A 20303-nucleotide genomic window follows, 5' to 3' on the forward strand; every position below is an offset into this window, starting at 1 on the left:
TGTGCCGTGGTCCGACCCTGTGCGAAATGGTATGATTTGGGGACAGTCGCTGGTGGCACGCGGGGGAAGGCCGGGTGAGTGTCACTGATTCACACATGCTAGCCTGTGCAAACCTTCAACGGCTTTTCGAACTCATCAACCACATCACGAGCTGCACAACCACCTCTTCTCTGAGCAAAGGCGCAGTCGCAAGGCTCTAACCGTTGCTTCTGTCTCTAGCTCATGTCCCGCGACTCTCGGTGAGCCAATTGGGCTCTGCGACGAACCTTGCGACGAACCTCACATCCTCTACTTGTCGAAACTCGGCCATCATGAGAGCGACGCAAACTCTCCTCTCGAGGAGCTTCTTCGGGCGAAGCATGGATGAGCTGCGGCGACGAACACAGATCGGTATATACTCTCTCCTCAAGCTTCTATTCCTCTGCTGACGACTCTTAGCCGTCTCCTTCGAGGCCATCAAGGGCGCCACGAAACCCAAGCCCCTCTACGACTTCAACACCTCCGACAACGTCCGCGACTGCATCGTCATGACCGACAAGACCATCGGTGGCTTCTCCGACAGCAACTTCGAATACGCAACATCCACCAACCCGAAATCTCCCTCCTCCTACGCCCGCTTCTACGGCTCCATCTCTACACGCCTCCCCGCCGACAAACCCAACATCCAGCGCACCGGGTTCGCCGGCTTCCGAACTCCCGATCAGCGACCTACGGTGTTTGGTCGATCGATGTGGGACATTGATCCCTTTCTCTACCTTGCGCTGCGAGTCAAGTCAGATGGCCGCAGTTACTTTGTCAACCTACAAACCGAGAGTGTGGAACCGTCAGATCTACACCAGCACCGATTGTTCGCCAAGAGGCCAGGTCAATGGGAAACGGTGCTCATCAAGTGGAACGACTTTGTACGAACGAATCATGGATTCGTTGTAGAGCCTCAGACTGAGATGCTGAGGCAAAAAGTCCTGAGTGTGGGCGTTGGACTGACGGATCGTGTAGAGGGGCCGTTTGAACTTTGCATCGAAAAGGTATGGGCTACGAATGATGTGTCAGAGGCAGACGCAGGAGCACCAACCGTTGAGGCCCCAGCAAAGGGGACGCCGGCAGAGGGTGGGTTAAGGAACAGAAAGGGTGAAAAAGTACGATGGTAGACATCAGGTGGAACAAGCGTTGCGTGGAACAACCACGATTGATGAGGAACGAGATATTGCACGTGTATCATCAATCTCATGCTCTTGAAAAAGAGTGCCCCTGGGGGCTGGTTCATATCTCACTCGTCCTTGTACAAATAAACAGTATAATCAACTCCTAAAGATGCTCCCCTTCCCCACCGTCCATGCTATATCATGTCATGTCATTCCTTGGCCATCATCACACATCACGCTCCAAGACTGAGCGCAGCAGCCTTCTTCTGTAGTGCTACATACTCCGCCGCGTAGTCTGCCGCCAGGGCCATGTCCCCGGAGAGCTTCATGATCATGGCCTTCTTCGCTGTCATCTGGCATTGCATGGCCATGTCCTCAATCTGCGAGTATTGGTCAAAGGACTTCTGTACAGCCTGGAGGGCTTTGGTCATGTATTCCATCCGCTTGGCTGACTTTGGCTCGCACTTCCCTGCAAGTCCCATTTTCGCGTCAGCTAGGTAGCTGTAGAGCTGGCCAGACAAGCTCGCCGTATCGCATTCGAGAGAGCGAGGTATCACGGCCACCAGCAATTGTGAAGCTGCTTCAAACTCGCTGAGTGAAACGAGAATGTTTGACACAGCGCCGATGGCTTCCCAAAGACCTGGAATATTGCGGGCTTCCCAAGAGATGCTTGCAGCTCGCATCGCAGCAGTGAAGCCCCTCTGCGTTCGGCCACACTTATCCAGAAGCGAGGCCTTCAACAATAGAAGCTTGACCTTGAGGACCACATCTCGTCGCTCTTCCTGAATCTGCGACATTATGCGATCGATCTTGGCAAATGCTGCTTGAAAGTCTCCTCGCCGGATCAGGTAGTCGACATGGAGGCTGTCAACGATAAAGGCCATGTCAGGCTCCAGGTCGTCATCCCTGGACTGAACGATTTGCGATATCAGTTGGTCAGCCCCTTCCAAGTTGTTGTGATGTAGATCTCGCTTGAGCTTGATGATCCCTCGATACTTGTGCCAGTATTGACTCGGCTTCCATGATCTCAACGAGTTCTCTTCCAACACTTCCAGTTTCTCCAAAGCTTCGTCGTATCTTCCCTGGCCCGCGAGCATCATTGCAAGTCGACAGCTGAGTTTGAGCTCGTCGTCAAAGATCGAGTGTCGTGCATGGCATCTCAGGAAGACCTCACATGCCACCGACGACATACTCGAGACACCGAGACGATCCCACAGGGCCGCCGAGAGAGCGAGGTGGGAGCCAAACATGTTCTTCATGTTTCTCACCATGACAATGTGAGAACTTCGCACCATTGACTCCATTGCCGCAGCTACGCTGTCTCCGTTGATGAGCCCAAGTTTAGCCTCGCTGAGGAGCACAGCGCTCCATAGTGTCCACATGCCCGTTTCTTTCGACTTGACTCGGAGGAATGCCAGGTTGTCCTTGCCTGTGCCTAGCATGCTATGAGACACGAGGTCACGAACAAGATCGGGGTGGGCACGCCCAAAGTGGAACAGCCAGTTGAGAGCAAAGTTGAGGCAAGACATGTCCCGGTTCTCTCGTGCTGTCGACACGGTTTCAAGCATGGCTGTCAGGGCTTCTCGGTGGCAACCAAAGTCGGCCTGGAGAACAGCAAGATTCATGAGAGCGTATTGGTAGTAGGAGCGGTCTCTGTTGGACATGGTGTAGTCGAAATATCGATGAAGCAGGTCGAACGCGGTAGGATAGTCTCCTCCTCTCCAGGCGTCAAGGAAACTGTGCATGTCAGAGAGGTCCACCGACACAAGGGGGCTCTTGAACCTACTTGAGGTAGTGTGTAAGACTGGGCTTGATGCAACTGTCCTTGAGCAAGTCGTGAAACTGATGGCGAATCTCAAGTGGTATTCGGTTCCCATACTCTATTTCGTGTAAGCAAGATCCTCAGCACTGGGGGGGTACACTCACTCTGTACTTGTTCAATCTGGAACTCGAGGAGGCTCCCGATGTCGTCGGCACTCACAGGGACCGTACTACTCTGATCCCCGGTGAGCATGTCACCGTACGCCACCGAAGCCAGATCCATGACGCTCTGATGATCCCAGTCCTCTTGCTCGCCCATCAACAAAACATTGTCGAAGCTCATCCGCCCAAAGCCCGGGAGCTTGCGCTTCATGTACTGGGCAGTGGGTTGTCGATATCGTACAAAGTTCTTCCAAAGCTCGGTGCAGTCGTGGAATCGAAGGCGATGGTACTCCAGCCGTGATCGACGAACAAATGTCCCAAAGGGCGAGTTGGGTGTGAGCTTGACTCCTCCCTCATCTTCAACGGGATGGCCCACTTCGGCAAGCCTCTGTCGCTCCTCCTTCGTCTTGGCCAGCAGACGAGAGAGATGGTCGAAGAAGTCGTGCATTGCATCAAGGCAGTTGATGTCCCAGAGCTTTCCTAGAAACTGGTCCCATAATCTCCGCCCAGGCATGCCCATCAAAAAGGGGTAGCTGCCGAGTAGCTTCTCAAAGTCTTTGATGCTGATGATGAGGCTGACCGTCCGCTCTGCCTTGCCCCATCTTTCGGCCTGGTCCGCAGAGACACTCCTCGGAGCAAAATCTGTGAGGTGGTCGTGGACAAAGGAGAGGACTGGGAGGATGGCATCACTTGGCACAGCTCCTTCGACGTAGAGCTCCACGAGGACGAGCAGGCCAATCTTGGCCGGGTTGAGGAATCGAGCCATCTTTGCGCGCCATCAAATGTGAGAAGTCGAAGGGACGGATTTGGATGCGAGATGGAGGAGTTAGGTTTGAGTCAAGTGTGTGCACGCGATGGGAAGTGATGCTGTTGCTCTACACCCGGTCGCGCCTGCCTGCCTAACTGTCAATCAGGAAGGACTCCCAATCTGGGGAATGGAAGTTTGTCTACCTCTACGAGAGGCCCAAGCCTTGATATCGATGCTCAAAGAGTCAAACACTCATAGTCTCCGTTCTTTAGACAGCTCCAGGCATCTCATCTCTAGCCTAGCACGCGCGCGTGGGTGTGTTGATAGGTCGCTTGGCGGTTTGTGGTTTGGTCGGCTGTTCCTCGGAAAATGCCGGGATGACACAATCTTGGGTGGGCAGATGCGTCGTTGGACATGACTTGAGGGGTCTGATATCATCATCCAGCAGCGCAAATCCAATGCTCAATTGGCGTCTATGTCAATTAATATCCTCCTGGAGCTGGATGAAGCTCGAGAGCATCCAGTTCCTCATCCAGGACACGCATTGGGCACGCCCACAATGGCACCAGTGAAGGGCGAGGCATTACTCATCATTGACAATCTCACATCACCACACATCACAGTCTCATCAAGGCACACAATCTCAACAATCAGTCAATTCGAGTCTAGGGAACATGTACAAGGTATCTCCGGGAGGAGCTGTCCGTCAGTTGTCCAACACATGACCAGTCTAAAGATTCGCTTAGGCGACCTTGTCCTTGTTGTGGTAGTTGACGCTCTCGTTCCAGCTGTGGCAGGTTAGCATTTTGTCCTCGGCACTCTACGGGAAACGTGAAGCTCTATTGGTCGAAGCTGATGCCGAGTTCAAGCTTCGCAGAGCTCTTCCAATGTCGAGGTTCATCGTTCGGGAAGTCGTAGTAACTTACAAGAGAGTCTGTGGCATTGTTAGCATTGTGCAATTGACCCGTAAAGAATCCCAACTGACCTTGTCGCCATCACCCCACTGGTAGTTCTTGGAGCGGATGTTCTGGTAGGGGTACTCGGTGCGCTCCTCCAGAGGAGGCATGTGGTTCCAGTGGTCCCAGTGCTCGTTCCAGAGCCAGTAGGCGTTGGCACCGGACAGGGCGAGGGCGGGGATGACGCCGCTTCCATCTTGTTAGCTCTTGTTCGTACCAATGCATCGCGGCCGTGTCGTCTTCAGCTTCCGATCCTCCGAAATCGACGCTCGGCTCGTAATTCACTCAATCCTCGGGTCGGGACGTACAAGATGGAGATCTTCTTCCAGAGCTCTGCCAGCCGTCAGTAATCATGCCCAATGCATCCAATTGACCCGGTCCGCAGTCGTCGGCGACTCACCAGTGGTGCCCTTGGCGTGCTCCTTGATGTGCTGGCGCTCCTTGATGAACTCGTTCTCGGCGGTGCTGGCAAAGCGGCGCTGGGCAGGGACGCGGAGCTGCGCGGAGACGCGCGAGGCGGTGCGGGTGAACTGTCGGGCGGCAGACATGGTGAACGTTGTTGTTCGTTCGGTTGACGGGTTGATGGTTACAAGCCAAGTTTGTGATCAGGTCATTCTTGGACGAGCTCGGCTAGAGCCGCCAATCAGTGCTGCCTCAATTGTAAGGTTCGAATTTTTCTCACGGGGGACCGAGGGCACGTGATCTCGCGAGGTGGCCGCGCGAGCGGTTGAGCTCCTGCGTCATTGTAGTCAGCAGCCGCGATCTTCAATCCTCACGCGAGCAACGCTGTGAAGATCACGACTTCGAGCCACTTCTTTACCACGATGCTTTGAGTTTTTATCTCCCTTATGGTCCTGTTTTCTCTCTCATACACATCTGGTGTTCTTCAATCCCACCAATTTGCCCTTGTTTGGCGACTTGCGGCCGAGTTCCCCCTGTCCTTCCGTTACCCGTCTTCCAAAACGCTGGAGATGATGTGCATCACGAGAATAACGCCCACCACGACCCCTTGAGAGACTCTACTGTGAAAGATCCTCCTCGAGGCTCGAATCGAGCCTTTCCACGATGGCATTTCGCATTACAACATGGAATGGTGAGACTCCTCTCCAACTCAAAGACTCACTCACTTACACATTCCCAGTCAACGGCATCAGGTTCGTCATTCGTTGTTGAGAGGCTGAGGAGTTCTAATGCTCTGCTGTCATCAGGAATCCCTTTGGTTATCAACCTTGGAGAGAAAAGCGAACCTTCCAAGTCAGTCTTCCTCCAGTCTCCTACGCTGCGATCCTTCCTCCCTCAGTTTAAGTTCCTTCCCTGCTTCAAAAAGCATTGGCCTAGATACAACCTAAATCTCAATGACCTTGTGCATGGTTAGAATAAGGCATGGATTAGATTCAGGCTGGGATCCAGATGATGCTCAGGCTAGAACCTACATGGTGCTCAGGCTAGGACCTGGATGGTTTCCAGGCAAGGAGTTGGATGATGCTTGGACAAGGTCCTAGATTACTGTCTGACAACGACCTGGATGATACTTAGCCTATGACTCAGGTGATGCTCAGCCTACGTCCCAGATGATTCCTAGGCAAGTATCTAGGTAATATTCAGACTTAGACCTGGATGATGTTAGGACTGGGGCGATTTAGACGATGCTGAGGCTGGGACCTGGACCATGTCTAGGCTGTCTAAGTGCAAGTGTTGACTCTTTTCACAGGCCATGTTCGATATCTTGGAAGCAGACATCGTTGTCATGCAAGAGACCAAGATCCAGCGAAAGGATCTCCATGATGAGATGGTCCTCGTCCCTGGCTGGGACGTCTTCTTCAGCTTGCCCAAGCACAAGAAGGGTTCGGCTCTTCCCCTTCAAAGCCTCAGAGATCAGCAAGCTAACTAGGCCAAGGATACTCGGGTGTCGCCATCTACACACGAAACTCCAAGTGTGCCCCCATCCGAGCTGAAGAAGGGGTCACTGGTGTCCTTACACCTCCCAAGTCCACGACCAAGTTTCGCGATCTCCCTCCCGACCAGCAAATAGGTGGCTACCCTCGCCCAGGCCAGCTCGACGGCATCATAGACGAAGCCACTCTCGACTCCGAAGGCCGCTGTGTGATTCTCGAGTTCCCGGGGTTTGTGCTCTTTGGCGTGTACAGTCCTGCCAACCGTGACGAGTCTCGGGATGACTTTCGCTCAGGTTTCTTCCAAGCACTCGATGTGAGGATACGAAACCTCGTAGCAGAAGGCAAGCAAGTCATTCTGACGGGCGACTTGAACGTTGTTCGGTCCGAGATGGACTCAACCAACGTTGCTGAGATGTTGCGCAAAGAGGACATAAGCTTGGAAGACTGGCTGAACATGCCTGTTCGGCGGATCTTCAACCAGCTCATCTTCGAGGGGAACGTGGTCGGTGAGAGAGATGAAGGCCGCGAGGAACCTGTTCTGTGGGATTTGTGCCGCTGCTTTCACCCTGAGCGAGCAGGCATGAACACCTGCTGGGACACAAAGCGAAACACACGGCCTGCCAACAACGGCAGCAGAATCGACTACGTCTTGTGCAGTGACGGCATCAAGGACTGGTTCACCTTTTCCAACATTCAGGAAGGCCTCATGGGGTCTGATCACTGTCCTGTGTTTGCGACGTTTGCTCACAAGGTGACTGTGGAGGGCAAGGAGCGCGCACTGCTGGAGGTCCTAAACCCCTCTGGGATGTTTCGAGATGGCGAGCGTCAGCGTGACTGGAGCTCCAAGGATCTTCTCCCTTTGTCTGCAAAGCTTATCCCAGAGTTTGACCGACGGCAGAGCATCCGCGACATGTTCACAAAGAAGACGGGTCCAAGCCTCTCCCGACAAGACTCGGTCAGCACAGATACGCCCACAAGGCCTCCAAATAGCAACACACCTGCAGCGTCAGCGGAACTGGACCAGGTCACAGGCTCACAGACCAGCATCGCCTCGTCCAGGCCTGACACCATTGAGACCACCAGCTCCAGCCAGACCCGATCCCAACCGAGCACGAAGAGACCTGCGGAGACCACGAGTACGGCGTCAGTGCGATCCCTCAAGAAGAGCAAGACCACAATAAGCTCCAACGACGCCAAGAGCAAGCCGCTGGCCCCGGGCCAAAGAACCCTGCAGGGTTTCTTCAAGCCAAAAGCACCAGCCTCCCAGCCCGACAAGCTAGAGCGAGTGGCAACGAGCTCTACGCCCTCTCCAACAAAGAAACCGACAGGGTCGTCAAAGACACGGACCAGCCTACAGGGATCATCACCATCACTGTTTGCTACCACAGCAGGAAGGACATCCGAGAACAGCAAAGCCACCACCGATGGCGAGTCGTCTGACAAGGTGTTTGACCCAATCGAGGCCAAAGAGTCTTGGTCAAAGCTGCTAGGCAAGAGAGTCGCACCCCGATGTGAACACAACGAGCCCTGCATCAGCCTAACCACCAAGAAGCCAGGCGTCAACTGCGGTAAGTGAGCCAAACGGATGCTAGCCTACGATCAGCGACGTGCATGATGTGGCGTCCCCGTTGCACAACGTCGCGGGTACACGACTGCAGGCAGGTACAAGGTCAAACTCTGAAGCTAATCCTGATTACAGGGCGATCGTTCTACATTTGCCCACGTCCTCTGGGCCCGTCTGGAGAGAAGGAGAAGGGGTCTGAGTGGCGGTGTGGTACATTCATCTGGAGCAGCGATTGGAACGGGTCATGAGACGAGTTCGACCCCTTCCAGGGCGCTGCCAGCGACGTCGAGAAGGGATGGCATTTGTACATTTATATGGAGTACTGGCTGGGGTGACACAGGTATACAAATGATACAGCCGAGTTCAAGATACCTACCTAAACACAGCCATGGAAAATCAAGATGCTTGCCTGAACACAGTCAAGCAGATCCAAGCTACCTGCCTAATCGTAGTCAAGGAGTTTGCGTGGTTGCTATGGTGACACCAGTGTCTCCCAAAGGCAACAGCGACCGACCCACGTCGACGGCTGAATCGTAAATCATGGCATCACGATATCACGCAGGCAGACAGAAAATTCAGTGAATGACCTTGTTTGGATCTTCACCCTGGGGCAACGCGGAAGCGGAGCCGGTGAACTACCTGAGGCATTGCTGCCCAAGACTAGCTACTTGAGTACCAGAGTGAAAGACCATGCATCCCATAACCATAACCATGGCAGAACCTGGTAGACAAAGGTGAGATCTCAAGCTGTGCTACCGCCATCGATACCCTTCCTCCAAGCAAACAGGAATGCCACCAAATGCCGGTGAAGGCCTGGGGCAGCAAACCCGCACAGATTAGTAGAGGAAAGTACAATGCGATACCTCCTCGCTACACCCAGAGGTACATTAATCCGAAGGTTCCTCTCCCATGCTTCCGCTCGAAGCTTCGTTGTTCGCGGCTTCCTGCCTCTTCTCGATGTAGTGAACGAGAGCTCTCTGGGCCATGAGCTTCCAACGCTCTCTGACTTCAGGAGCCTCACTGAGCCACATTTGAGTAATGGCCTCGCCTGTACAAACGTTAGACAAGCTCGCATATTCGTGAAAATGTTGCTTACAAAGTTGCACATGCGAGATTTCGGGGCGCTGTCTGCGAATATCTGGTTCCTTCGTCTTTCTGTACAAGATCCACGCATTCTTCGAAAGGGAATGGGTCAATCCATTGTCCAGCGTCAGGAGTACAGAGGGGACGGGAACATTGTCGACTCCAGTAGCGTCTAGTATCATATTAGCAACGTCTAGTTAACCGCAGTAGATACAAATACATACCACGGGCAAAACAAAATCTTCCATAGGTCGAGGTATCGGACGACACACCCGGAGGCATGGGGCAGAGGCGGAACTTTCTTCTAGCCTTGTCATGAAACACCATGACGGGCTGCTCAACACGGCGGCTGAGACGATTAGATCATCAAAACTCCTTCAATCACAAGTTCACATGCCTGAAGTTGTCTGCGACATAACACAGATATTGGGGGTGCGAAAGGTCGTTCAGGAAGATGTGAACATCAGACCGATCCTTCTGGTACACGAAACTGAGGGGGACGTCCAGATAGGGCGGGCTGAGAAACCCTTCCACAGTACATCGGGGGTGCTTCGCCATCTCCTCCATGGAGATGTTGTCGGGCGCCATGGCTGTAGGTATTGGGGCGGCCTCAATAAAGGCGAGACTTGTGACCGATGTTATGAACTTGGGAAGGTTGTGTTGGGCAACAGAGCAGTACGCGAAGATTGGTTTTGCCACCCACTCTCCAATGTTTTCAAGGCAATGTAGTTTGGCAAATTTACCTAATCTAGGCAGAGAACAATCGGAGGCTTATCGCATTGTTCTCTAAATTACCCAAATAGGCCCTAAAGAACAATAGAAGCACAGTCCTATTGTTGGAGCTTAAGGCCTAAGGCATTCAGAGTTTTAGGGGCATGTCATCACGGACCCGGCTGCTGCTCTATTCGCATTCAACCTTCGCATCAGAGATCACCAACATGGAAAACTCATTCAGCTTCAGTCCTCTGTGGAGGGAGATTTCCATTGCTAAGAGGGTTGACCCTGCTCTCAAACCTCTTCACGGCATTATCCTTCAGCGAGCCCTCAGAGACATCCCCCTACCGGAATTGGAGAACAAAAAGCTCCAGACTGAAGGTATGTATTACACTGTTTTGCTTGCATTAACCCTAACGTTTTCTAGACATTCTTGAATCGGTCGCCTCTCTGATCCCAGACCTACTTTCAGACCTTGCTGAGGATAATGACATCCTCAAGAACATTCGAACGCTCGCTGCAAGGGAGATACCAGGAGAAAAGCCTTCGGTCATCATTCAGGCGAGCATTTCGATGTGGTATGCCGAGGCCATATCGTCTTTCCGCGAGCATTACCAACCTGGCAAGAATGACACCATGGAACTTGCGGGCCTGCCTCGGGGCATGCCTTGGGAGCATAGCCAGTCTGAGCAGTTCCCATTCGCCAACTTGGGTTTCATTGCGATGCTGGTCGTGGGCGAAGTCTGGGAGAAGCCTGCCGATCTCAAATTTCGATCTGCCTGCCTTGTCGCCCATACCGCCCTTGCTTTCCTCTACATCACCCATGTCCTTGGGGAGCATCTCGCGGATTATCCGTGGCGTAGTCTCTCTACCTATGTCGACGAGCAATCCGCCACAGCACTTCTTTTGAAGATATCGCTCTCAATCGTGGCCAAGGGCTACCGCCTGTCTCAGCCGTCGCAGGCGCCTGCAATTGAATTCAATGTGGCTCCCAACACCATCAGAGTGTCGGGTCAAGGAAGGAAGCTGCTGGTCAAGGTTGCAATGGACAACGAGTGGCGATCTGTCCCATTCTGGCACCCCTATCGAAGAGTGCCTGGTTCGCCTTGGAACAACTACATCATTAACACCCAGCTGCCGACCTTCCCTGCCAGCACTCCCCCGCCTCAGGACTCCGTTGAATACCATCTGCCCTGCTCAGCTTTCACGTTGACTGATGGTTTCGAGAATGCATACGAATTCAAGCGTGTGGAGATGGATGTGGTAAGTTTCCTGATAATCCTCACAAACAGTGGCTGATATCTTCAAGGACGTACCTGGAACCGAACGGTCGTTGGCTGACCGAGAGGAACGATTCATAGACCTTGCCCGGCTATCGGAGGGAACGTATCCGGGCATGAGACTGGACGGCTTGGTTTGTTGTCCCGTGTATTTCGAAGGCATCACGCTGACCTGATGATAGCCACCCAACGAGATCAACGACATCAGTGATGAGTACCTGTACTTCACGCCAGCGGTAAGTACTTTGTCATCCTGCAATAGTTCATGGTCTAAATTTTATGCAGGGCAGGACACCCCGTTCGGACATGGGAGGGTACCTTACCCTCAATTTCTTGAACGCCGCATGCCATGCATGCCAGTTTCTCGAGGATGCAGACGCGGATGACGATGACTTCTATCTGATGACGTTCACACATTACATAGACAATGGTCAGGGTGCTTGAAAGAAAAAGAGCTACAGAGGTACAGCAGAGGTGCTGAGGTATCGCTACAGAGTCTAGTCTAGGTCACAAAATTGCATGTTGACTGTCACACTTGTGTTGAATGCGTACATTGGAAACATTGGGCAGCCCAACTTAGGTTCATGACTACGGCCTGTCTACCCCTTGCTGCCCTCAGCCAAGCCTCGTGGGTACGTACCTGCTGTTCCGAAAGAGGAGGTTTAAACGCACGGATCATTCCCTGTTCGTTGCCTGAGCATCGGCCTGCCCCACCCATCGTCCTCTGTGGATCTTGGTGGTCGCCAAGAACAATCCTACCGGCACCCCTCTACACACCCTAGCTCCCCACTCCCTCACCTCACTGCTTTACAAAAAGCAGCATCCTCCCTCTTCTACCATCCGGCAGCAATCATCGCTTCGCTCCATCCACATCGGCAACTCTCAGCTTTGAAACATTTACCTCGTCAACATGGATCGAAACACCCTCGCGCAGAGCCTCGTCGGGGTTCCCGTTCAAGACCTGCTGGCTGTCCTCCCTAACAACACCCTCCGTCATGTTGCAACCCAGCTCCACCCGAACGGCGCTCATGAAGTCGCCTCGGGCAGCCAGGATTCCTCTGTTGTCCGCGCCAAGCGCCCTCTGAATGCCTTCATGGCTTTCCGCAGTAAGGACGCTTCACATCTGCGATGAATGTTTGCTAACTGTCAGAAGCCTACTATCTGAAGATGTTCCCCGACGTTCAGCAGAAGACTGTTTCCGGCTTTTTGACCACGCTCTGGAACAAAGAGTCTCAACGCAACAAATGGGCCCTCATTGCCAAGGTCTACTCCTTCGTCCGCGACCATCTGGGAAAGGGCAAGGTCAACCTGGCCGCCTTCCTCGCTCTTTGCTGCCCAATCATGCGCATGATTGACCCCGCCGACTACCTTGATACTCTGGGCTGGGTTGTTCAAGAGAATCCTGAGGGCGCGATGACCATCACCCAGGTCCAGGATGACGAGCATTCTGTTGAGTCTACCAGCGCCCCCGATGCCTATCCCACATCTGAGATCGAGCTCCTTGCCTCCCTCATCGAGTCTGGATATCTCCCTGAGCATGGACCTGGCCTCATTCAACTCATGAGTCAGAACAACAACGGTATCATGACCCTGAGTGTCGACAAGGTTGACAAGAAGAAGGAGTTCATCGATGCACTCGTCAAGGACCCATACCAGGCGACGGAGCAGATTCTTGGTGCCGTCTACGACCATACCTACTTTCAGCGTATGTCGATCTACTCCTGGGAGACTCTCGACCTTGGGGATTTCAGTCACATCCCCATCACTATCCCATACCCCCCCACCAATGAACCCTACCCTTTCCATGACGATAACCGCCCTGGCGTTCCGACTTCGATGCCCTTCGACGCTCATCTTACCCCCGCCCAACGCGCCTACGAAAAGCAACTCAACGAAGTCGCTGGCGCCTGGGACATGGACGATTCTTACGTCGCTGGATACATTGCCGAGATCTGTAAGTCACTCAGTCTCCATATACTCAATCGTTTCTTGATTCTGACAGCCTTCTTCACAGACCCTAACGGTGCAGTCTACGGCGTCTACGGTGGGCTCCAGTGAGCAAAGCAGTCACATGTTGCGATGGGATTCATGGAAATCGTGGGCGATGGAGCAAGGGTGGTACTTCCAAGATTTGGTTGGGATTCAATCACTTTGATTCTAAATCAGCAATGAAGTAGATATGCAATGCAATCACGTCACAAATCTACATGTAAATTGCAATCAAAGCAATCGCGTCCACGCATGTTATGATACAAGACATGTGAAGGCGAGAATTACAGACTACCTAGTGACTGGTCAACTACAGCTTGTGATCGTCAATGAGCGGACCGAGTTCAGTGCCTAAGAGCATTTGCCAAGTAAATTGTTGCTTCAAATGAGCCAAAAATGGTTAGATATTGCCGAGATCCAACCTGGAAGTCTAGGCAAAAAAACAAGTGAGGAACAAGTGAGGAACAAGTGAGGTCAAAACGAACATGGTGTTGTGGTTGATAGAGCCACCCCTCAGTGAATCATTGCCCACTGCCTGGTAACAAACGTGGCTGCCTAGGCAACAGGAGAAGTGAGGCAGAAGTGAGGTAGAAGTGAGAGGAAGGTGAAAAAAAAAGTGACGTTCTTGTATGCTGGTGCCAGCCAGCTGTCAGGAACTGTGCAAGTGCAATGCAGAAGCCATGAGCGTTGAGCCCAGTTTGCCATGAGGTTCATGTCAGAAGTCACCAAAGCGAGTGGAGTCGTGGGCCCTGAAAGCCTCCGAACGCCATGTGTCTCGACCCTCCGACCAGGTGCCTGGCGACCCACTTTAAGCCAGGCTAGCTACGTACCTGCCTTCCATCACAGCAAAGTCTCTGCGCACGAGCAGTCAAGACGACCCTAACCCAACCATGACCCGAATCCTAACCCCATACTAACCATAGCGTTATCAAGATGTCGAAGAAGCCCTTTAAAATCTAAGGCAATGCCTAGGTAGTACTTGGCCAGGTACATCAAGCTTGGCTTGTACAAAATGTCAAAAGCTAGATCTTCAAGACGTAGGGCCTGCATAGATGCATACGGATTTAACTTCTCTTGTTGAAATTGACGCTGGGAATACTGTAGCAGGTAGCTACTTCCTGAGGTGGATGGCTTCCACCACTCAACCACGTTTAGCATGATGCAAGGGTCCGTGAAACCCCAGATGTCCCCACACGATCGATCAGCCCTACTGTGTGACGAGCAAGCGTATGGCTTGGCTGACATGGATGTCAGAGATGGCGCTAATACGGAAATAGCGCCGTCGTGGGAGGCAAGGTCAGCCACAAAGCAACAGCGTAAGTCAAGCCCCCCATGCAAGAGATGATGAACAGAAAGATGAAGCCAGATGGGGGTGTTCGCGGCGTTCCTAGCCATTCTAACCAGGAGCTGGCTGATCTCGGCCATGGACTATATTATTCGCCACCAGCAAGGAGTGCCATGACGTTTGTGCAGTTAGTCTTCTCAAACTGGCCATTGCACCAGTCCCGACACAGCCTGGCAAGCTTTAGCTTGCAGCTTTACAGTACTGTACCGGTCACGCAGAGAGACATCACTACCAACCTCCGGGGGCTTGCAGGTGGGCTCACGCCGCACCTGGCGGGGGACCGAGCCTAGTGGACAGCCAGAGCGGGTGAGCGGCGTACGATGCAGATCAGTGCAAACCGCGACATGCCAGTCGGCGCCACCACCACACGGGAGCCATGGGCCAACCACACCATGCTCCTGTACGAGCTCAGCTGCCATGCATGCGACGCAAACAGCATTACCCCCGGTCAGAGGCTCATCAACAACTACAATGGAACGCTCGGGTCGGATACTGTCTTATTGGGCTGTGCGTCCCGTTCTCCATCTCAGCCACTCGCAAGGGTTCACAATGTCCCGTTCGGCTGAGGGACTCATCCTCACCGTTTTCTCTACTAGCAGAAATCCAGAAATCCTAGTCGCCAGAGCCATTCTTCTAACAATAACCACGGCCGAAGAAGCGGAGGATCCATCCGCCCACGGAGTCGTAAAAAAAGAATTGAGACACCAAGATGCCCGCGCTCAGGTAAGATGGCAGAAAGGCGTAACTTTGCAACCTAATGATAAGTAAACCAAGGGATAAATAAGAAATATCAGAGTAATATTAATTTTCAATGCTATTGAATTATATGTAGCATCTTTCTTATAATTCTTAGGCTTCAAATCTGGTCTTTTTTGCCCTGATCACTGGAGAGGGTTGGTTTAGTACCCCATGTTTTTCGCGACCGCGCGCTACCATTCAATCATAGCACTCTCTGTTTCATGCTGGAGGCCGTGATCTCTCGGGCCCCAAGCGAGTCAAAAACCCACACAAAGCTGACGACAATTTGACCATTCTGGGTACTGCGCCAGCTCAAGCCCCCGCCTTCATCTTGGCCTCTGGATTGCAAGAAATCCAGCCACTAAGACTGGGTGGGGTACCAATCAGTTGCAGGCGTACGTCTGTTTGCTTCTCGCTTGGTGCCAATGCGACATGCAGCTCATGGGCTTGGCAATGTCAAGAAAGGTGTGTGGGAGCTGTATTGGAATCACGTATGCCTCAACTGTCGGCCGCCACGAGGTTGAGCAGTCGCGACAGCTATTGGTAGCACCTAGATGCGACTCTAATTAGCGCTCCAATCCTCACATCACAACGGGGAACGCAGTTGAAATGTGTGGGCACGCGGGTATAGAAATAAACGAGACGCCAGAGGATCAAGAGGGTTACCTAACTCCTCATAAGTATAATAAATTAATTCATAGACATATCATAAAATATTATATAATGTAGAAGATTTTAGGCTATTTTTTATTATATTTAATAATTATATCTATGTGAGAAAATGCTAATTTATTTATCGTCGTGTCTCGTTTTTTCCTCGACGCAGGTGGCGGGTCAAGCCTCCAGAGATCATCAAGCGTTCAGGTGATCCAACTCTATCTGCGCCGTTCCGGGTACCCGGTCAAGTGCCAGGCCTGGGTGTGATCAATGCACAGGGTTTTTGCCTTTTGCCAAGAGGCCGGCCCATCATCTGCTTGACGGACACGGAAACGTCTCTTCCCTGCTCCTCTAACTCCTAAGAAATACTCTGACTTTACGAGGAAATCCCACTGAAAAGAATTAGTAGAGGATATGATGATTAGAATTAATACACATCGGTCTCTCCAACGTTTTTTGACTTGCTTGGGGCCCGAGAGATCACGGCCTACAGCATGAAACAGAGAGTGGGGTTGTAGATGCGAACTCCGGGGAAGCCATCTTCAAATCCTCACAGGGGATAAAAGCAAATGAACGTTCTGAGATATTGATTCCATTTAATAAAGCCCAACTACCTGGATCCTTCTTCGCCCCGAGCTTCCTGTTCTTCTCGCACTTCTTGAAGGAGTTGCTGAAATACGTGTCAAGTGGTCGATGGCCGGAGTGGTGCGAGGTCGGATCAGCTCTCAATGTCGATAAGCGGCGTCTCGTTTGGAGACAAACCTGCTTCGGGACCTTGTTGAAAGTTCTGGCGTCGGGTTTCCTCCACTTCGGCCATCGCTTTCAACATCCCAATTGCAGTACCAAAGAAGAGACAGGCAGACAGGCGCATATCTTGCTGCTTCTCCCCCGCTGGTTCCTGGAATGCCATGAAAAAACAACCAAGAGACAAGAGAGAGGAACCGACAAAGATAATCATCAACATTGCCTCAATGATCTTGTAGGTAACATTCTCCCAGTCCGACTCTCTGCGCTTGAAGGTTGTCTCAGAGATGATGGGGTTGCTTGGAGGGTGGCATATGCGCTCGACCATCTCCTTCTCCTCAGAGCGTGCCATGTCTTTCTCCTCGAATTGAACCATTTAGATTAGGATCGTGTGGTGTAAGGTCGTATTGGTAAGTGTCGTGGTGGTACTGTAAGGTGTTGGTGGGCGTTGTGATGTTCAAGAGTGATGATCTTGATTTGTCACGAATATCGATCCAGTAGCGAGCTTTGTGTGTAGGATTGGACCCAGAGGACTTGAGTGATGAATCGATGAGATGGAGAAGGCCAGAAAACAGGGCAGAAGGTCTTGTTCTTATACCTCCTGTTTGGAGGCCTCACTCTAAGATTATCTTTGTTGGGATGACTTGAGATGCACGCTGAAAGCATCGCGAGGTTGAACTTTAAGGCAGTGTGCGCCAAAGCGAAGAACTCTAACCGCCGCCTTGATAACATTTGCTTAGAGTCACACATGAACAGAAATACTTGAGAGTTTTCCTTGGATAGGAACGCAAGAACGGAACGGCGATGACGAAGGATGCACAAAGGGATCGCGGGTGTCGCGAATCAACAATACCTAATATTCTGCAAGTCATGAGCAGAATCTACAGTATGAGCCCCTCCAAGAGGCGTGCGAAGGTGTTGGGGAGCGTCGTCCGTATGAGCAGGAGGAGCGCAGATGAGCTCTACGTCGTAGGTGTCAACATGATGGGTTGCTGCCCTCTCAGCTCCGGTCAGACAGTTAAGCAGGAACCCCTCGACCGACTTGTCCATGGATTTTCAAATTCTAAGCACTTTCTTGGACTGCATTATTATTGAAAGAAACCTTGGATTATGTTCAGAATATCCTAATACTCCGCCTACAAAGGTAGAGTCCCCCAACAAAAGCATCTTCCCCCCGTCCTAAACACGGATCAAAAATGCACTCTCTTTTTCCAACCATCAATTCATCAATCGAACTACTCAAGTTCAGCACTACCCTCAGCTCACCATCTCCGCCTGTCGCCTCTCAGTTGAAGCATCGCTACATCACCCTTCGCAACACAACACTGGGGCCCTCCGGCGATTCAATACTCACCACCTTTCTCGCCACCATGAACTTGGCCAACATGGTCCACTTGGAGGATGACGATGAAACCGAGCGACTTAATCCCCCTGGCTGGAAGGACTTCATTCCGATTGTCAGACTTCTCATTGTTCCATACAATCCCATCATGGAATTCGCAAGGAATGCTGGTCCCAACAGCACAGCCAATGGTGTATTTCTATCCCTCTATATCACCTTTTGGTTGGGGATCTTTATCTTCTTCTTCTGCAAGGGATTTCTGGATGAGACGGCCGGGGACACCATTGCGTTCAGCTCTATCCTCTGCTATCTGGTGGCAGGATTCTGCTATTCCTTTATTCTGATAGCGAATCAGTTGAGGCGTGAGCTCCGGCATGATACAAGGTGGACGACATCCGAACACATGAACAGACTATTGAGCGGCACGTGGTGGTGCTTCACTCTGTTCGTCAGATTTCTCTTCACTCCTTACATCCGCATCATCAACCAGGACATACAAGGGATACTGGGAATGGCTTATTACACAGCCATGGGCCTTTGCCTCGCCATGCTCTACGTGGGATGCCCTTTCTTTTTTGTCGGGGCCCTCCTGGATCCTCCGTTCAACGAGATAAGACGGGATTATTGGGGGCTTTCTCGCCTTTGCTTTTTCGCCTCTTCTGCTCTCTACTGTCTGGTCCTTGCGACTACCGGGCACTCCGGTCGCCTTCTCTGGCGGTACTTTACTGCTGTCATCAGATTCCTGCTCACTCCATATAGCTTCCTCGTCGCCGAAGCAGGAGGATCCGGGATCGTTCTCACAGTTCATGCTATTTTTGTTTGCCTCCTCGTCACATGGTTCCTTCTGCTGTCGGCTTGGTTGTTTTACCTTGCTCTTCTGGATCCCTGTATAAGCGATGCGAACAGGATCGGCTTGTGGTTGGCCTCCATCGTCTCCCTTCTTGTTGCTGCTTGCATGTACGTTCTTACCCTTGCAACGGCGATTGGGTCCACAATGGAATACTGGCATCTGGAGAAGGTACTTATCACTTCCCTCCTTGGGCGGCTGGGTATTGAGCCGAGAGCGAGCTCGCTGAAGCCTAACCCCAAGCGTCAACGGGAATCCTCCCCGGCCCCCTCCGAGACGATGGGTACGGCATCTGAACCAAACCCTACCACGAATCCCCTCATCTCAGCCCATGACGATCAGCTTCTTAGGGGCTAAGGTGGTCTTGGATCCAGACAACCCATGCGGCTTTCAGGAGGGAGGGTTGGATTGAGGCTTGCACGATGATTAGGAACTAGAGCCTGGTCTCATCCATGTACCCGGTCACGTTGGAATCATCCATATGCTAAGCCCTGGCGATCTCGTTGAATCACTTCTGATAGGCGTGTTGGAGAATTGAGTGTTGATCCTTAGCGCCCAAGGTTGCATTAGTGGTAGAAATTCGAAGAAGCAATCAACGCTCTACTAGCGCCATCGCCATGCGAGGCGCAGCTTGTCATGGTTGACATTGATATGCATGCCGTCTTGGTGGTGGTGATGAGAGATGTTACGATACTTGAGATACAAGGCTTGGAGCATCGAATGAAAATGTTACTCGCATCATGTCACTAAACTGCGTGTTGGTCCTTGGCGCCTTAGCTGGTGATTAGTTTGAAGAAGCAATCAACGCTCTGCTAGCGCCATGCGAGGCACAACTTGTCACAATTGACATTGACATGCCGGTGATGACGATGGTGATGTTGGTGGTGATAGGAGACGCACGATGGCTTCACCGGCCTCGGCATTTGATGATCGCCATGTCACCTCAACCCCCATGCTCCACGGAACCCTTGACCCTCTTTCCAGCCTAGATCTAATCGAGTCAGGTCACAAGAAGATCAGACATGCATGGGGCTTGGGGGGAAGCAGCTGCAGGAGAGAGGGGAAATCATGGCGCAAGCTTGGCAAAGTGCTACCCTGGATTTCAGCCGCAGGAGGCTTTTGATATCACCAACACCAACACCAAAAGCAAACAAGCAAACAATCTGCAAGGTTTGAAGCAGGCTGTGAGAGTAAATCAAGAAACCGTGCATCCATCCCGTGTGTCTGCCTTTCCCAAGTCCGTCCCGATACGAAGAGTACGACTCAGGCTCCGAGATCTGGATCCAACACCAACATCGCCAAGACACAACAAGATGTCGTGAGCCCAATTTCAGTC

The 20303-nt window shown here is 52.1% G+C and overlaps 8 protein-coding genes across 8 annotated transcripts; 5 read left to right on the forward strand and 3 right to left on the reverse strand.

Annotated features, from left to right (window-relative positions):
- Positions 1-311: 311 nt before the first annotated feature.
- NCS57_00440200 (CIA30 domain-containing protein) lies at positions 312-1148 on the forward strand (the record flags this gene model as incomplete). Its single annotated transcript, XM_053054363.1, has 2 exons — positions 312-390; positions 439-1148. 2 exons carry the CDS (start codon positions 312-314, stop codon positions 1146-1148), a joined length of 789 nt encoding a protein of 262 aa, XP_052916523.1.
- Positions 1149-1375: 227 nt separating this feature from the next.
- NCS57_00440300 (Anaphase-promoting complex subunit 5) lies at positions 1376-3831 on the reverse strand (the record flags this gene model as incomplete). The annotated part of the gene is made up of 3 exons (XM_053054364.1): positions 1376-2879; positions 2929-3022; positions 3069-3831. 3 exons carry the CDS (start codon positions 3829-3831, stop codon positions 1376-1378), a joined length of 2361 nt encoding a protein of 786 aa, XP_052916524.1.
- Positions 3832-4555: 724 nt separating this feature from the next.
- NCS57_00440400 (Cytochrome c oxidase subunit) lies at positions 4556-5317 on the reverse strand (the record flags this gene model as incomplete). The annotated part of the gene is made up of 5 exons (XM_053054365.1): positions 4556-4601; positions 4740-4747; positions 4799-4958; positions 5078-5102; positions 5170-5317. 5 exons carry the CDS (start codon positions 5315-5317, stop codon positions 4556-4558), a joined length of 387 nt encoding a protein of 128 aa, XP_052916525.1.
- Positions 5318-5834: 517 nt separating this feature from the next.
- NCS57_00440500 (Endo/exonuclease/phosphatase domain-containing protein) lies at positions 5835-8476 on the forward strand (the record flags this gene model as incomplete). The annotated part of the gene is made up of 6 exons (XM_053054366.1): positions 5835-5862; positions 5911-5923; positions 5978-6023; positions 6481-6613; positions 6667-8232; positions 8364-8476. 6 exons carry the CDS (start codon positions 5835-5837, stop codon positions 8474-8476), a joined length of 1899 nt encoding a protein of 632 aa, XP_052916526.1.
- Positions 8477-9115: 639 nt separating this feature from the next.
- On the reverse strand, positions 9116-9899 carry NCS57_00440600 (HMG box domain-containing protein; the record flags this gene model as incomplete). Its single annotated transcript, XM_053054367.1, has 4 exons — positions 9116-9276; positions 9325-9483; positions 9536-9660; positions 9709-9899. 4 exons carry the CDS (start codon positions 9897-9899, stop codon positions 9116-9118), a joined length of 636 nt encoding a protein of 211 aa, XP_052916527.1.
- Positions 9900-10249: 350 nt separating this feature from the next.
- Positions 10250-11749, forward strand: NCS57_00440700 (uncharacterized protein; the record flags this gene model as incomplete). The annotated part of the gene is made up of 5 exons (XM_053054368.1): positions 10250-10406; positions 10453-11288; positions 11335-11439; positions 11488-11541; positions 11591-11749. 5 exons carry the CDS (start codon positions 10250-10252, stop codon positions 11747-11749), a joined length of 1311 nt encoding a protein of 436 aa, XP_052916528.1.
- A 466-nt stretch (positions 11750-12215) lies between these two features.
- On the forward strand, positions 12216-13363 carry NCS57_00440800 (Alpha box domain-containing protein; the record flags this gene model as incomplete). The annotated part of the gene is made up of 3 exons (XM_053054369.1): positions 12216-12411; positions 12459-13259; positions 13308-13363. The coding sequence occupies 3 exons, from the start codon at positions 12216-12218 to the stop codon at positions 13361-13363; spliced, it is 1053 nt and encodes a 350-aa protein (XP_052916529.1).
- Positions 13364-17974: 4611 nt separating this feature from the next.
- NCS57_00440900 (uncharacterized protein) lies at positions 17975-19324 on the forward strand (the record flags this gene model as incomplete). The annotated part of the gene is made up of 1 exon (XM_053054370.1): positions 17975-19324. One exon carries the CDS (start codon positions 17975-17977, stop codon positions 19322-19324), a length of 1350 nt encoding a protein of 449 aa, XP_052916530.1.
- Between the last annotated feature and the right edge of the window lie 979 nt (positions 19325-20303).

The sequence above is a fragment of the Fusarium keratoplasticum genome, chromosome 3 (assembly GCF_025433545.1).
Source record: "Fusarium keratoplasticum isolate Fu6.1 chromosome 3, whole genome shotgun sequence".
NCBI classification, from domain to species: Eukaryota; Fungi; Ascomycota; class Sordariomycetes; order Hypocreales; family Nectriaceae; genus Fusarium; species Fusarium keratoplasticum.